The sequence below is a fragment of the Chlamydotis macqueenii genome, chromosome 1 (genome assembly GCF_036417535.1).
Source record: "Chlamydotis macqueenii isolate bChlMac1 chromosome 1, bChlMac1.mat, whole genome shotgun sequence".
Classification (NCBI taxonomy): Eukaryota; Metazoa; Chordata; class Aves; order Otidiformes; family Otididae; genus Chlamydotis; species Chlamydotis macqueenii.
The window spans coordinates 182,370,605-182,388,110 of record NC_141556.1 but is presented as its reverse complement, the minus strand read 5'-3'; the positions used below and the strand labels follow the sequence as shown (position 1 = coordinate 182,388,110).

Below are 17,506 nucleotides of genomic sequence, written 5' to 3'. Positions count from 1 at the left end.
CTCAGGTTTTGTTTTAACAAGAATCAAGCAAATTCCAGAACTGGGGTAACCAGTTGCAGAAGCCTCTTAAAATAACCAAAATTCAAAGCTCAAACCTTCTCACAGGTTACTACCTACAACTTTAATTTCATTATGAAAGAACAATGAGCTAAGAGGCATGAATCCAAGAAGGGGAAAAATGCATTAAAATTGCATGTGCTCACAAACCAGTACAGATTCTTGCCAAGTGTAATGAAAGTTAAGAAAGCATCTTCCATACTCTATAATACTTGAAGTAAAGACTCCACAAAGGCCAGAATGGTCTTTTTTTTTTCATTCTTGTGCAGTTTATTTCAATTGGAAAGGATATTTTCATAAGTAAAATTTGAGTAAATGTCTTCAAATGAGTATTTGAGAAATACAAACCAAGACTGGAATAAATATCATGCACACACATCTTAATTTCTTTTTAAACTGTAAGCAACAGGAACACAACTCACTTCAACTCCAATTCTTAAATTACTTTTTCCTGTGAGCATTACTTTTTACTTATCCGATTGTATCAAGAAATATTGTGTGTCCTCTTTCATAAGGGACAATCTAAAGGAAAGAAACAGCTGATGGCTAGAATTCTATCAGCACTTACAGTTCTTACCATGACACCTATGGGCCAGTCATTAAGTGGAGATCTGTGCTCCATGTTATGCCATATACCAAGTGACTCTTGCCACAGAAATGTTTCAGACAGAGAGCAAAACCAGGACTACTGAAGATAAGAATAATAATACAGGGATCCAAAATGTCACAGCTACAGCAGCCTAAATCCTAGTTTGACTTTTTTCCTATACTCCATGCAGGAGGTTAAGTTTAATAGAATGACAAAGGAATGAAAGTAAAGAGAAAACTAATATGGAAAGGTTTTTAAGGAACATATGTAACAAAGATTAGGTAGAAGACTTAATGGAAGATGAAAGTCAGTCCACTAGCAAGAAGTAGGGATGGAAATTTTTCAAATAAAAGGCTCAAACTCTGGTTCATTACTACGAATGTTAAATTACTAAAATGATTTTGTACATGCCTATTGTTACAGCAGTTGGGTAAAATATTTTATAACATTTCTGTTTCCATGACAACTGTCAAAACACAAATACCATATTTCCCTCTTCAATTACACAACTGCAAGAAAATGAACCAAAATATCAATATCATATAGAAATATTGTAGTGTACCATAAAGTGGTACATTTTACGTGTTAATAGCTTTTTTTAAAAAAAAGATTCAGTTTGTTAATTTATCAGTCACGATCACTACATTTAAGGTGTTTTGTTTACCAGCACTTCCAGTCACAAACAGATTAAAGTCTACTGTAGGCTGTTTCAGAAGTAATCCATATGTTTAGCATTTGGCACAGGTTTGAGCCCCTGCCTTTTGAATTCCTGGGAAAATGTTTAATATCATCTGCACTGTTCTCAAAGGCAAACAACCAAAAGGGAAAGTTTGAATACTGCTGCCGAGATACAAAATTTCAAGGTGCATCTATAAAGCTGCTCAAGCAAGATATACTACTAACCTGTAAATATAGACAAAATGGTCTTAAGAAAATTTAGTTGTGCATTAGTGCAGAAGAATCTTCAGACAAATCCCAGAAATACTTCAGAAAGACGTGCTCTAGTATGTGCTTTTTATAGAAAAATTAAACTGTTACAGAATTCATACTTATTTACACCACTGAGACAAAGGCAAGGGGTACGTTATCTTGCCTTGAACACAATCAGCAATGAATACGATACAAAACAGTGGGGAATGGTAAGAAGACAGACAGAAACAAGATCACACATTACTTGGCACAAATATGCGCAACGTGACATTTAAATCACTAAAATAGCCCATCATGCATCAAATGGATCACTTCTAGGAATGACCACACAGTAGGAAACTGACACTTTAGAAAACCACTGTTTCCTCATGGAATGTCTAATAATCATACGTATTAGAGGCTAAGTATTAGCATGTCTTTTTTTTTTTTAGGAGAACTGAAACTTTTTGAAGACTAGCTATTAACAGCTCCATACTACATCCAGAATAATTTTAATTATTCAGTTATTTCAATGATAGTAACTTTTTCTTCGCCTTCAAGTAGCTGCACAGTCCATGGCAACTCATTCCAAAACAGTAGCTGGTGTCTTAAAGAAGAGGATGCTGCTGTCTCAGAAACAGTCCAACCTTGCCTCAGTGTCAGACCTACAAGCTTCTGATATTTCAGTGTCCCAAATTGTACCTTGTTCTTCAAACAGAATTCAACCAATGCTACAAGTTTGAGACGCCCATGACTGCTGGAGACTTCATGTGGAAACACTCTGGCTAATCCCTTCCATAACCTTCCACAAAGGGCTAGAGGATAAAAATTAGCCAACAGTTCTTCACCTTCCAGTAGGTGACCCAATGAGGCTTCTCAAACTTCTGGGTATTATCTTCTCAGTAATTAGAGCAGACAGGTCTAAAAAAGAAAAATAGATATTTCACAAGAATCTCACCTACTCGGGTTCACTTGTCCCAAAGTCCTTGAATTAAACTGTAAGAGAAAGATGACGCAGAACGATCATTCTCTATCCAAAAACCATCTAGTATTAGTACTCAGACAAGAAAAAAAACAGAGCTGCAAGTGTGGGTGCTTCTTACTCCCCACCTACACAAACACAGGCTTGCACACACACTTCCTTTGAGACACCCAATCCTGAAGCAGTACCTAAAACCTTCAGTTGCAGGAAAAAGATCCGTAATATCTAGGAATCAGAACTGCTTTGGTATTACCAAGCAGGTATCTTCCAAATAGATAGCAACCTGAAAGTCCAAACACTAACTGTATTTCGGCACAAGTATCATGTATCCTGTACAGGCATTCTCCATTTCAGAGGCAGTTGTTACACATGGAGCATTATCTTTCTGAACTTCAGTTTGCAGACAGTTTTAAAGACAATTGTAACCCTTCTCAAGGAAGGGGATGGGTTGCTGCCAAACTTTTCTCCCTCCTTCAAAATATGGGAGTGATTTCACAGAAACATTATCTTATATTGATAAAACACTTCTGTTCTAGCAAAAAAAAGTCTATGCAGAAGGGCCTGAAAAGGAGAGGGAAAACAGCAGGCAGAAGGGGGATACCCTTCATGAACTTGCTCATCTTCCAGAGGATGAAGGTCTTCTGTGCTGGAAATGAAATCGGATGTTTCCCAAGACAGATGTTCTCAATTCTGGAATCTGACGATTTGGCTCAGATGTCAGACAGCTGCATTTTCTTACGATTCAAAGTGTCAACATGAGTGGTCTTCACCACTGGGAAGTCTGATTTTTCAGTTGGTTCTGAAAACCTAAAGTGGGAGAAGGCCAGCAGAAACCAACCTGCAGAGGCAATATTTCTGCATGTTGCCTTTTCACTTAACGTGAAAGGATGCACACATGAAAAAAGAGCACAACCTTTCTTTGAAGGGCAAGAACACATGCTATCTGTCCTTGAAACTCGGAACAGAACAATCTTTCTTCTTAAAGAGAACTATTCATAGTAGTTTATTTCCTGCAGAAAACTTGTTTCTTGCACGTATTGTGCACTGTGCTTAGAATAGTGGCCTTGCAGGTCACAGAAACCAACCCCACAGCACCACATAATTTGCCATCAACAAATCAAACACCTCTGAATAATGTGAGAACTTATTTGAAAAAACAACTCCTAAAGACAAAGAGAACTCACTTCAATAGCAGAAAAGTATGTCTCGGAGGTGAACAAATCAATCTGTTTTCATCTCAAAGTACAATTGAGTTTTGACAGTATTTCCTCTCATCGGTATTGTAAAGTAGTGGTACTTGAACAAAGCTTTCAAGTTCTAAGTGAAAATAGTATTCTTTATTCAGAGAATGGGATGTAGCTGAGTTCGTGACACGACTTTTTCAGCAGAGAAGAGACAGCCGCTAGACTTGGTAAGAATCCTTATGTCCATGGGAGAAACTGAACTAGTTCTGTTTTTCAAAACACCTAGAAACTATTTGCAAATTGTTTTGTACAGAGTACCCCAAGGAAATTGCTACTGTGCAACTTCAAAACAGTCCTCAGTCTAGAAAACATGGGATACCTAAAGACTGAATAACAAACTGAGCTTTTCAACAGCAGCCCTTGCAAAGTATTTTCCTTGGGCCAGAAGAAAACCATGATTGACAGAAAGTCCTCATGGTCAAGTTATTAGGAGTATCTTTCACAAGACAGAAAGTATCTAGTACGTACCCTGAAGTAATACTCTAAATACCTCATGGGAAATGGAGAAGAAACAATAAAAACAGTCCGTAAGAATACTACGCCAATATTTGAAGTCTTCGCTACAATGAGATGTTATCTCAGAGATAAGAAGGTGCTCACAATGTGCAGAAATGGTATCAATGGCCCCGAAAAATATTTATGAATTCAGTATTAAATAAGTTAAGACAGAAAGCAATCCTGGCTCAGAGTTCTGGAGAAGGCCTTTGATGACAACATTTTGAACAGGGCTTGCGGCTGACCTGTGGCACACAGGAACAGCACTAGATAATTCCTCTTTCTTGAGTTGTCTCCATTACCAGTCCACTTCTGAGACAGTGGTAATCATTTGCACACGCACACAAAACCAGCCAACACAGAGCTGAAAGCTGGGGAGCTGAACTCACAAAATAATGGAGAGGAATACTGTAAAGAGTTGGTTTCTTGCTTTTCTTTTGATGCTATGCTCTCCACACCCTTCTAAACAAAACTTTCCCCAGAAATAGCTTGGCATTGAAAAAGCTCCGACACAATAATGGCACAAACAAGAACATATTCTAAAGTAGTATTTCTTGAATAATTCTGTTTCAAAACTCCCTTTGCTCACAGAGGCACCTTCTTTCAGCCTCCCTGAAAAGGGTTACTTCATTACTCATGACAGATGAGACAGACATACAGCTTAGCAAGGAACTCGTACCCCCTCCTCTAGGTTCCTAGAAACACTATAAAGGAGGATCCTGGGTTCAGAGCCAGTTAAGCTCAACCTGAAGTCCCGATCTCTACAAATGCCGACACTCAAATATTTCTCACGTCTGAAAGTTCACACATATGACTGGTAGCAGAGGCACACTTCTGATATTCTATTGCATCTAGCACAGCCCCATCACACGATTAACAGTATTTCAATTCAGGGCACTGTGACCATACCTTTCCAGATAGAAATACTGATGGGAAGGAAGTTTCAAATAAAGAAGCTGTCAATAGACTCAAAGAAAAAGGCTCATAAATTCAATTAACCAGGAAAATCTGTGGGGGGAGGGCAGCTACACATTAGGAAAGGTTTTACTACACCCTAATGAAGACAACAGCATCTTCATCTCTAGCCAAGAGGTGATTGGCATGAATTGAGATGTGCTTTTTATCAAGGCAGCAAAGAACAGAGCATGCCAAACACATGAGCCAGCTGGCACACTTGCACTGCACAAAAAGGTTGAGTTCAAGCTCTTCCAGTGAATCCACACAGGAAGGTGTATACGGGTAGCCATCTAAAGAAGTTCAATTTCCTAGAAGTTACTACAAATTTAAACTAAAAGAATATCTAAGATCACAACATTTATAAGCTTACACTGTTCACAGAACAGTGTAACAAGTGGTTTTCAGCTCACACTGGTTAATTTCAGGGGTTTTTTTAAAGCAATGTTCCTCCATTATTTAAAAACTGTACCACCAGCTACTTTGAAACATGAAGATTTTTACACTCAGATTTATCAGTGCAAAAAGGAAAATGTGTAGGGTATGCAAATGACTGAATATTTCCATTTTCACTCAAGGCAGCTATACAATAATTTATTTGCAACAACTTCCTTAGTCTCACTTGAAAAGTTCCTGCACCACAACTTGTTATATAACCAATACAGATTTTTACCCCACCCAACAAGGAACAAGCCCAGAGATACCATTCAAACAAATTACTCCAATTGTGAAAGGCTATTCAACCTCAGAGAATTTCCATTGCTTACATTTTAATATATGGCTAACATCTGAATGCAATAAAAACTACAATTAAAAGTTATTTTACCACCTCATGCCATGAAAGGAGAAACAGGAAAACATGACAAGCAGCCTTCTAATTAACACAAGTCTCCTTAAGTGTCTTATGTATCTTTGACATATACAGATGCCAAGCTTGTTTCTGTAAGAAGCTTTACTATTTCGTATGACATTCAGTGAAAGTGTTGCTTTGAAACAAATAGCAGTTCAGTTGTGGGTGCATCTGTACTTTTTAATTTAACTCAGTCATCAATACTTATTCCTGCTTCCCTAACAAAAGCACTGTCAAACATATGCATATGCATGTGCATACACAGGGCAACACAAGAATCTACCTCTTGCAGTAAAACACACATCTAAAGGGAAGTTCCACAGCCATTTTAAATTGACCTAAATGAGAGTCAACTGTCAAAAAAAATCAGCGGGTTTTCATTCAGATCTGCTTCCTGGATCTGGTTTGCTAGGCAGCTGCAACAGAATCTTGCACTCCCTTTCCGTGGAAACTTAGGTATTCTAAAATTAACTTCAACTACCTGTAAAAACACCTTTCCAGTCAGCTTGCAACTAGCCATCTTGACCTAGCTAATAGAAAGTTATTATTTATTCTTCTATAAAGCTAATTCTACAGTATCACAGTTAGTCACTTCAGCATTTCTCAGCATGTGGTGGCTAAGCAGACATAATTATCAGGAATTTCACTACAGAGCTACCAGCTTACAAGGACTGGCTAGCCACAAAGACTTAACTCTGCAGTACCATATTTAAAATAGAATAAAAAGCAAAAAACTGACCCACGCCACAACCGTAGAAAGTTATACATTGTCTTTGTTCCCTGACCATCTAAGGAATGAGTTACATCTTTTGTAAGTAGCAGAGAAAGTAGCCTTCTATTACATATGTTTCTTTAGCGCCCACATACACTCTAAGAACGTACACATCTTGATTTATAGTATATTTTACAGAAATAATAAGATACAAGCACTTTATTAGCTTTAAGTTTTTTTTCCCTTATACTTAGTTCCTTACAACTAAACATCTCCATTAATGACTTGTAATCATTTCAAACATGAAATGCAACCAATGCAGTGTCAGATACACTCAGAATTTAAAGTCTGCTGAAAATCAAGCACACCTAGAGCTCCCTTTTGCACTGGATTTGGTTTGGAGGTATGCCTTATGATACACATCACTGCTAGTAAACTGCGTATCTTCCCAAACATTACAGCTGCATTGCAACAAGTTTCTGTGTAATTTGTACAAGCTTGACTACATACACCATCAAATCCTACTCTGACTTAGCATCTCAAGATGATGCTAACTTGCTATGTAAGTGAAGACTGCTGCTGCTGTTCATTACTGCTAGCACTAATAACAGCTACTCTTGAAATAAAACAAGTGATACTTTAATACCACCAATGAATACACCTGCTATTTGAAATACTAAACTCAAGAAAAAGCTTCCTGTAGTTGTCTAAAGCAGTTTAGTTTGTATTTGGTATTCAAAAAGTGACTCGTAAAATTGTATTATGTACACCTACTCTGCTTAAACAGCATTATTTCCTTTTTAGAGTATGCTTGTACAAGCGTAATGAATTGGAAAGTTTATAGTAAAGTAGCACTTGATAAACATTGCAGTTTTGTAATTTTGATTGAACCATGCAACATTTATGACTGCATTAACCAGTTTTTGCCTCAAACATCTGCACTGGAAACATTCTGTCCCATATGTAAAAGGCTTTACACTTCTGAGTAATTCTTAGAGAACTCTCAGCTAGGAGAAAGCTGCTCAGTACACCAGCTTTGCAGAGAGCAGACTACTCAAGCAGAACAGCAAACAAGTCACAAGAAGAACATTCCTCATTAAACAATTTACTGCTGCTTTGGAAAGGTCTAGTACATGTATGTTTACATATTGGAAGTAAAACTGCACAAGCTCCTTCAGAGCTGTGCAACAGCATTAGAAGTAAAAGATCAGTCTCATGTTAAACAAAACAAACTAAGATGACTAAATACAAAAACCAGCCATGAATTTTAAGTGCTTCAAATGCAAAGAGCTGAACATTAAAATGACTCCTCAGAAGTTATTTTAAAAGCAATACTCCTTGAATATATTTATAAACAAACTGCTAGGACATCTATTTGGGATGGAAAAGTGTAGGATTCAGCCAGACTTGGAAACAAGGTCTTAACTTTGAGACTGCTGGGAACTGTCAGAACTGCTCAAGTCCCTTCTATAAAGTGTAGCATCTTTCCACTCAGAAAATAATAAAAGTGTGACTGGAGTAATTAAATAGTTTTTCAAATTCAACTACACATCTAGCTATTTTGTGGCCATAATATAAAGTTTAACCTTCCTTAAAAATTGAAGGAAACTTGGATCAAAATGTATATTGGCTGTAAGTACAGCAAATACACTGCCTATAGTAAAGCTACACAACACTTCAAAGTATGAACATCGGTGTTCAGCTGTATCATAAATACTAATTTGACTATAATGATCATATCAGACTTCTACATAGGTTATCTTTTTTGGAAGTGAAAGCTAACACAGATTGGCAGTTTTGTAAACTGTCAAGGAGAAGCTACACAATTTAGAAAACTTCCGCGCAGGAATCTAGAGTTCAGTAGGACAGCAACACCACAGTCAGAACAGATTCATTGTCCCAGGAACTCCCTCACAGTGGCCAAGCTGTAAAATGTACAACACAAAATTACCATAAAAACCTAGAGACTGCACAGAAGGCTAATAAGGCTTGCTTTTTAAGTTCCTTTTCTGATTTTATACTTCCAAACAATGATCTTCCACTTCATTTTCAAAATAAGCTACAGAAATTTAGCATGGCAGTATACTACTGAAGTCTGCATATCATTTAGAGAAGCCTATTGATTTATCTGCTATTTCCAGTTAAACAAAGAGATCTCTAGAAAAACCACATTGCTTAAATGTATTAGACACCTTTCATCTAGGAATTAGCCCAAAAAGATAAACAAACTATAAATGGGATACTATTCCCCCCCCTCCCCCCGACATACTGTTACAGACATGACAGAGCCTTATGGAACAGACTCTTACAGTCAGTCATAAATCAGAAAGTTGAGCTAGAAGAGCATTTCGTATGAGTGACTGAGGATCTGAAGTTTACCTGTTTTTTTTTAAATTCACACTACACCCCAAATTAACCTACACTTAGCAGTGAACTGCAAATATCAGATCAGTGAAAAACAACTGACATTTGAGGCGAGTGTAGTACAGGAGAAAAACAATACTAAAATTCAGAGATGACTGGCTAGCTCAGACTTATTGCTCTGAGCATTCCACATCAACTGAGGTTAGTGAACATTTCTGAAGATAAACATCCCTGAAACCATAACTCCTGTGCTACATGATCAATGTCTGCATAATTTGGTCTTGACATCTTACTGCCTGTTTTAAGTGTGTGACATGGATAATACTTCCTCTCTTTACTGTGCCAAGACTAGTAACTTTTGAGACTTGATATAAGCTACAGCATATGAGAAAACTGTCAAATAAAAAAATTTGGATTATACCACAACAGGTAGACACATTCAGAAAAATTCTTCTTTTTAGAGCACTTGACTTTCCAGTTGTACTGTTACTCCTCATGATCCAGTCATAAAACTGTTGACAGTGCAGAATAAGTTAACACCACCAATAAAAGGCTGTACTGAAAGTTTTAAGACACTTGTAAAAATACAAACTCAGGGCAAACCAATGCTTTAAGACATCACTGTTGTCACGACACAACTAGTTTCATGAGCAACTGGTTTTCTGGAAACTTTTGGACAAGTCTGGGGACTGTACAAAAGCCAGCCAATAATTTCATATGAGTAGAACATCAGTAGGAGTAACTATGAGCAGAGATGTTGAGAGCATTTCTCATCTTCACATGGGTACTTAGTGCTGTTATTCCCAACGCAGACTACTCAAACTATAAAAGTTCTCTTGATAAAGTAGTTCGTAAGTCAGCTGTCAACTCCTGGCTTACATGTTAACTCAGAGACCCAAATCAACCATCAACATGTTTTACACTACCCACTCTGTAATGAGAATGGAAGCATCCTACCCTGACAGTACCTACACAATTAAGTTTGTCACCCTTCTTTCTTCAGTAATTTTAAAGTTTTCTTACTCCTCCTGAAGATACAGTTATATAGCAGAAATGCTATCTTTTGCTATGAATGTACCAACTGTTAACCAGATCCTGAGCAAGTCTACTTATCAGACTTCCCCTGCTGGAATCTTAACTCGGAGACACTACTTCCCAAAACTGAACTGACAGGGTCAGTATGAGCAAAAGGTTATCCTTGGTTGATCTTAGAGCTCTTTCTTAATAAAATGTAGAGAGATTCAGAGTGGAACTCATGTTTTTCAGTTCCTCAAGTAATTCGCCAGTACTTCACAGAGGGCCTCTAACTACAGAAACAGTTGCAACTTGCTTTAAATTCCTTTAGTTTTCCACATCAAGGAGGAAACTGCATTCTTTCCTGAAAGGGTTAAAACAGATCTTCACTGGAGACAGCCTACCTTCCTGTGTAGACAGCCTTACACCTTTTTTTGATACTGTTTATGATGTTTCTTCCACCAAGACATCTCCTCTCATCCAGTATTTCCTTACAGTCTCCATGTTTTTGGTTACTCATGGGCACATGACCACTAATGTCAAGCTTCCATGGAATCAACCAACACACCTGCAACACAAGCAATGCAAACCTTGCTGCTGACTAATTGAAGGTCTTCACTCTTTGGATTTTTATCTCTTTGATATAGAGACCAGCATGTACAGGGAAACAAAGTATTTCTGAATATTGCTCAAGTACAAAGAGAATTTTTGAAGGTAGGTGGGGGTAGCATTTCAAGATCCCTCTCTTATGAGGAACAATAATAAATAAGGCTGTTAACAGTTATTTCTAATACATCTGGACAGCCACTTACAGAATGTGAAGATCACAATATCCCATGCAACTGGTTATACTGCACATTACTAGCTTCCAGCAGAAACATTCTGCCAAGAGCCACAACTACATTCACCCTGAACAGTAACTTTGCATGAACAGGGGAACTCATAATTACGCAGTGGCACCTCTAAACACAAGTTTTTGCTTCTTGAATACGCCAGAAAGACTACAGCTTTGTCCCAATAGAAGAGGTGTTGTGCCAACTGTGTGAATTGTATTCGAGTACAGAGATATCAACATAAGTGTAGTTTAAATAGCCAAGTATACTTGCTATTTAGAAACTAAAAGCGGCCTGATTTAAAAAAAAATTAATAAGTCTGTGCTACATAGTAGAGTTTTGAAGTTAAAATAGCATTGTTGAATACTCAGAGAATGGCTACTTTGCTGATACTAATTTTTCAAGAATAACAAACTTCAGAAACTAGAGCACTAAGCAAAGAATAAAAACTATAAAATTACTTGTAGACTAAAAGAAGAGCCCAGTAGCTAACAGTAAGTCTCCTATACGAGAGAAAAGGATTAAGATGCTCATATCAAAGTATTTCATGTATACACAGACTGTACTGTGCTGAGACATTTTCCTTGTAAACGCTCCATGTGTCTTACCATGTATATAGAACATATATACATTTGTATTTCAAAATCTCATTCATATAGCAAAGTACTTTAAGTAGCTATTCCAAAAGGCTCCACAAGTCATGGAAATGAAACTTTTCATACTATTTTAGAAGCATCAGCTGTAAGTAAAGAACTCCACTAAAATATTTTTATGCCATATTTTGTTTAGATAACATTTCAGAGTTCTAGAGGAAAGTAGAATACCTTGTTAGTTAAGACACTCAAAACACAAAACCAAGAGTTTCTTTACGTAGGATGAAGCAGCCTTTTTATTACAGCCTTCCATGCTATTCTCCCGTACATCTCACTTGCTTCGTATTAACTCAGTTTAATTAGTCACCTACAGAAGATTCTTACTACTTAGCCCATGGTTAAAAGCAACAAAGACAACAAATTCAGTTTAAAATGCAAGTTACCTCTGCAGCATGCTTATGAATTGATCAGAATCAAGAAAATCAAGTTAAGTCTCCAAAGGTAGTATACTGAGTACATTGTTTAAATAGTGTCCTTAAGTAAAAGAAACAGAATTTATGCTTAGTATACAAGAACTGTACTGTTCTGATTTAACCAAATACTCTGAAAATTATTTGAATGCAGGAATGTACAGAGGCACAACATACCCTTTATAAGCTATGCAAAGATAATTCTATAGGTTTTTTCCTATTCCTGGAAGTGTTAAACCCCAAAAGACTGACTTCAGGATCCTTTATTTAGACACAGCTTACTGATCTCCAATGACATCTCAGATAAGGTTTCAAACAAGAAAACAAGAAATTCAGTCAATTATCAGACACACTTCTAGTCTCCCTAAAACATCTCAGAGTACAGCAAATACGTAAAAATAGCACTAGAGAAGGATTTTGTCAAACAGTTCTCAGAACAAAAATGAGTGTAGTGAAAGAAAAAAGTTAATGTAATGTTTGGCCAATTTGTACATTAAAAAATACTCCAGTGTACTCTTGGTGGATCTGATTAAAACATAAATTGCTCAACAAATTAGTAAACTCCTTAATTGCTTAAGGGAGCTCTCACCAAGTCAATGCTAACTTACTAAACCCTGCTAGCTGATCATCATCAAATACAGCTGTACTTGAACTCCCTACACAGATGAAAAAACCAGAATTTTTCCAACCTTATTTTCTGATGCTACTTCCACAACTTCTACAAGTACAGCAAATCTGGTTTTGATCTTTATCACAACAATGTCTCTACTGGAATACAAAGCATAACTTCAAACCAATAACCTTGGTATCTGGAGTCTTTCTAAGCAGTGTAAGTACTGAAGAGTTTCTAAAACCTCCTTGAGCAGTCTTCGCTTTGATCTAGGCAAGTCCTAGAGCTTTGCAGTTTTGTGTACCTGAAGCAAGATCTCACTCAAAATTTAACTAATGTTAGTAGACTAGAATCTGGTTTTAAATAAAAATACACCAGCATTTTTTATTTAAAACATTCAATATGAAGTACCAACTTACAGCAATTAGATAACAAACAACATTTTGCTGAACACTTGACAAACACTTGCTTTCTATACAACCATCTTGTTTTCCTCCCTTGCCCTCTCCAAGCAGAGGGGAGGCATCAATGTTTTTCCTTGAATCAGCTCCCCTTTACATTAACTTTTATTATCCCCACTCAGGTGTAAAAGTATTCTTAACATCAAAACGTTATGATACATACTGAGAAATTTTATCTTCATCTTCGCTGAGCAAGTAAAGTTACATTTCCACCCCCTCCAGCCCTGCCACTATCCTTCTGCATTGCTGCAGGTATTGAATTCAGTAATTTACATTTTCCTTTCCCACATACAAAATATTGCAGCACATTTTTTTGTCTGAGTTAAGTACATGCAAATAAGAGTTATGTATATTAATAGAATTTTTCTATTTCACCTTTTTCACAAAACCATGATTTATGAAAGATTCTGGACCATCCTGGAGTTCTCGTAAGAGCCTTCTAGGCTTAAATATCAACTCTCAAAATCCTCATATCTACGCCACTTCAAAATCCAACTGCAGTTGACAAGTTGGATGTGTGACACCAAGTCACACTTGTTACCAAAGAAATAAGTGCAGAAGTGTTAAATTCCTCATTTGTAGAGAATTCAGTAATTTCCTAAGTATTTTTTAAATGCATAACATGATCCTGACTACAATTCTATTTTCAAAGTGTACCAGTAATTTATGTGATAATCTAGCATTAAGCACCGAGTTAGACAAATTAGATACCCAAGTACAACATTCTCCTGAAACATGTAGCATACTTCGCCACAATTTTCTGCCTCCTAAACTTCAGCAATTCTACAATTAACTGTCAGAGACTAAAATTAAAGTTTCTCTCCGTTTCCAAAGATCTTCCTGTTACACTACAGTTACACAAAAACCAACCAAGTAAACACAAAAGAAACCCTCTGTTGGGAAGAGAAGGATAAGAAAGAAGAAGAAAAAGCTTTGCAGAGTTAGCAGCACAAATACAAGCATATTTGGAAATGGTGAGGCTCTTGATTTCGATTCTATTTATTTTTTAGGATTAAGCTGGCAGTTCTGAGGAGCACTGATTTGATACAAAGGTAATGAGCAGCGAGGCACCTCTCCAGATAAGGGATAGGTCTGTCCCAAAACACGGCAGTCCATCTTTTTTTTTTTAACCTATCATGTCAAAAACAATTAAGTGCTAAAATATTTTTGCAAGCCAAATGTGTTTGTGTCATAACTTACACAATTTCACAGTTCAAATAGCAAAGGTAAAACTTCCACAACACTGACTGTCCTTCTGCCTAGAGTGTTAGCGTATCATTCAGAAAACTGCAACCCAGTTTCAAAAGTTTATATTGAAAAGTATGCATTAGCATCAGGCACTGTAGAAGACCCTGCACTATACCTCATGCCAGAATTTACTGAAGTTATGTCAACCATGGAGACACAGTACGGTTTACATCCTCCAACCAAAAGTGTGTTAAAAAATTTCATGTTAGGACAACTAGTAAAAAGACTTCAAAGAATTTTAGTCCAATTAAAAGAATATTCACTGCTGGTTTAAAAGCTGCATCATGTATTTAGGGTTTTTTCAGCTACAAAAACTCTTCTTACCTAGTCAGGAATGGATTAGAATACCCAGAGCTTTACTGCTCGTAGCAAGGATAGCAACATTCAAATAAACTGACCTTTATTTTATTTTCTACACATTTTAGTAACATGCTTTACTTGGAAAATTTATTTTTACTGTACCTTACTGACAAGTTTAGAACAAAGAACTACATTTGAAACAATAGTTCTGATATTACACAATTTTGCCAAAACTGAGAGTTCAGAAGTGCAAAAATTAAACACTACGATTTTAGCCAAAGACTGAAATGAGAAACAAGCCTTTGTGGTAAATAACATACTCATGCAATTCAGAAGTGTACATAGAACAACAGCCATCTGTGTTATATTTTAAAATCATGACTTCTGGTGACATCATAAACCATAAGCTGAAAGAATCCCAACCCACTTGCACTCAAAGTACACAAAAGTAAAGTTATTGGTTATCTCTGATTTTTCCAGAATCATAGTGCATTCTACACCAATCTGACTTCAAGCATTTTGACATCAACAGTCTACAGAAGTGAAGTTTCATATTAAGCATCATCCATGACGATTCACAGATGACAGAGTAGCACATTAAGGAGAAAAATTTTCAGCAACAGTTACTGATAAGTTACAGGAGAATCTATATAAAAACAGTTAAATATTCTGTTAGAAGTTCAATACAGAAGGCTTCATTAAAACCAAGTAAATACTAAATTTTACCTTTTCTGGATTGTAATATAAAGATTTCAAAGTGGTAAACAAGGGTGGGCAGCCTTTACTGAAGTTAACCCTCAGGAACTTATCCATTAGTTCTCTAAATTTTTCACCTAGAAACAAAAGTGTATTTGGTTATATGTCAGTGATTGCAAGTGTTGTATAAATATAACCACTAATTGTTGTGCAACTCTGGATAATAGAGTAACTGAGAAACTGCAATTAAGAGTTTTCATCTTTCCTGTTATTTAAGAATAATACGCTCTGGGTAAAAAAAGATCAGAGCAAAATGCTTAAGTTACTAGTGTTTAGGAGACCACTGATAAAAACATGGTAACAGTCCTCAAACCTGTAAAAGCTATTAAAAAAAGTATTAAGCATTGTCTACGGAGGATGTAGCAACAGCTATTTAAACAAACACTGGAAAAAAATATAATGGTAAGAATAACTAAGCACTGGAATGGATTACCTTGGAGATCTTGTAAAAGCTCCATCATTGGAAGTTTTTATGATTAAGTTAGACAAATGTGTATTAGGAATAGTGCAGATATAAGTTATCCTGCTTTGAGGAAGAAGGATGGATGAAATGAACCCTCTACCTCTCTTCTAGTCCTATTTTTTATGAGTAGGACATGACTTCCGATGATAATATGATTGTTTCTGGAATCAGAAACAGAATAGAAGATTGGGTTTCAGAAACATAAGCACCATATCAGAATCATCTTTGTCAAGATATACTGGCAGAAAGCTAAAAACCTGATTTAATTATGTTTTCAGGTAAAAATTACAGTACTTGCAGTATGCCACCTTTCTGATAAATCTTGTTTCCAAAAAAAAGCAGGACTTCAGAGAGAAGATATCCAGTCGGGAAAACATAGCTGGCTTTCATGCTCTTACTCTTATGATGGAAAGTGGTTGTTTTCAGTTGTTTCAATTTTTGGGGGGTTTTGGTGGGGTTTTTTAATATAAATTCGTATTGGTTTGGTTTGTTTTGCATAGGGATGAAGTTGCTACACTTCACTGCCTCCTCTTGTTCACTTCTCAAAGTCTTTACTGTACTTCACATAATGCTAACACACACACAGAAAACTTGAAATAAACTTGAATTCATTAAGAACATATTAACAAACTTGATTAACAGATTGTTTTACAGATATTTAGAACTAAGATACTACTGCTTTGTATGTAACATTCTTCCTTACGTACTTCCACCAGTTCTTAGTTGTCCTACACTTACTGTTATCAGCACTGTTGCCAAGACTAATAAAAGTAACTCATGTTCCCATCTCACTGTACTAAAACAAACTGCTGTATATAGAAACTCCTACTACTTATGGATGGGGATCCATAACTGGACTATAAGGACATGCTTTATTACAGGCAGCCTAATTAAAACCTGTTTTGTCACACTCAAGTAGCTCCCCTGGAAGACAAAAATCCATCTTAGTTTCTCAGTTTCTTCTGTTGAATTATTCTGATTTATATTCTTGATGGAAGAATTGTAATTCATTATTTAGGAAAGCAAGATTCAAGTATCCATTAAGTATGTAATTATTAAAAAAAAAGCAGAATAGCTTTAAAACAAAGTCTGGAAAATGGAAAACATACAGGTAGGCACCTATGACATGAAGTCAAGCTCAAGATTTACTCTCTGAATCACAGAAAAGACCTGACCAAAGGAACAGTGAATCCACTGCAGCATAAACAGATCTAAAACTAGATGGGCAGACACCAACTCTCCCACCCTTGATGAGTCTGAAAAACAATTGTAACAGCCTTTCTCCATAAAGGTGGTTTCCAGTTGGACCAAGGTGTTGATTTGTTTCAAATACAAGCTTAAGTAAGATGCAATGTATGGCAAGTCTGGGAAAGGCTGTCCTTTTAATACAAGCCTGCACTTCAGAGTATTTTAAGCCAATTTGGAATCAACCACTGTTAGTTGCAAGCAACTGGTCAGCAGTCACACTGGAACAGTAATCTCATTCAATCAAAAATTAACACTCTTGAAATCTGCAAATACATTTATGCAAAAAAAAAATGTTTCCCATTCTGACTCAACTTTCATCAACAAGATTTCTTATCTAATGTACTTATAAACAAT

At 36.4% G+C, this 17,506-nt stretch overlaps 1 protein-coding gene across 1 annotated transcript in view; it reads right to left on the bottom strand.

Annotated features, from left to right (window-relative positions):
• Positions 1–17,506, bottom strand: part of NAA16 (N-alpha-acetyltransferase 16, NatA auxiliary subunit) — a 65,719-nt gene that overhangs the window by 17,017 nt on the left and 31,196 nt on the right. Inside the window, exon 9 of the mRNA XM_086771800.1 lies at positions 15,412–15,518. Within this exon, the coding sequence (XP_086627926.1) occupies positions 15,412–15,518 (107 nt within the window). The remainder of the gene's footprint in view (positions 1–15,411; positions 15,519–17,506) is intronic.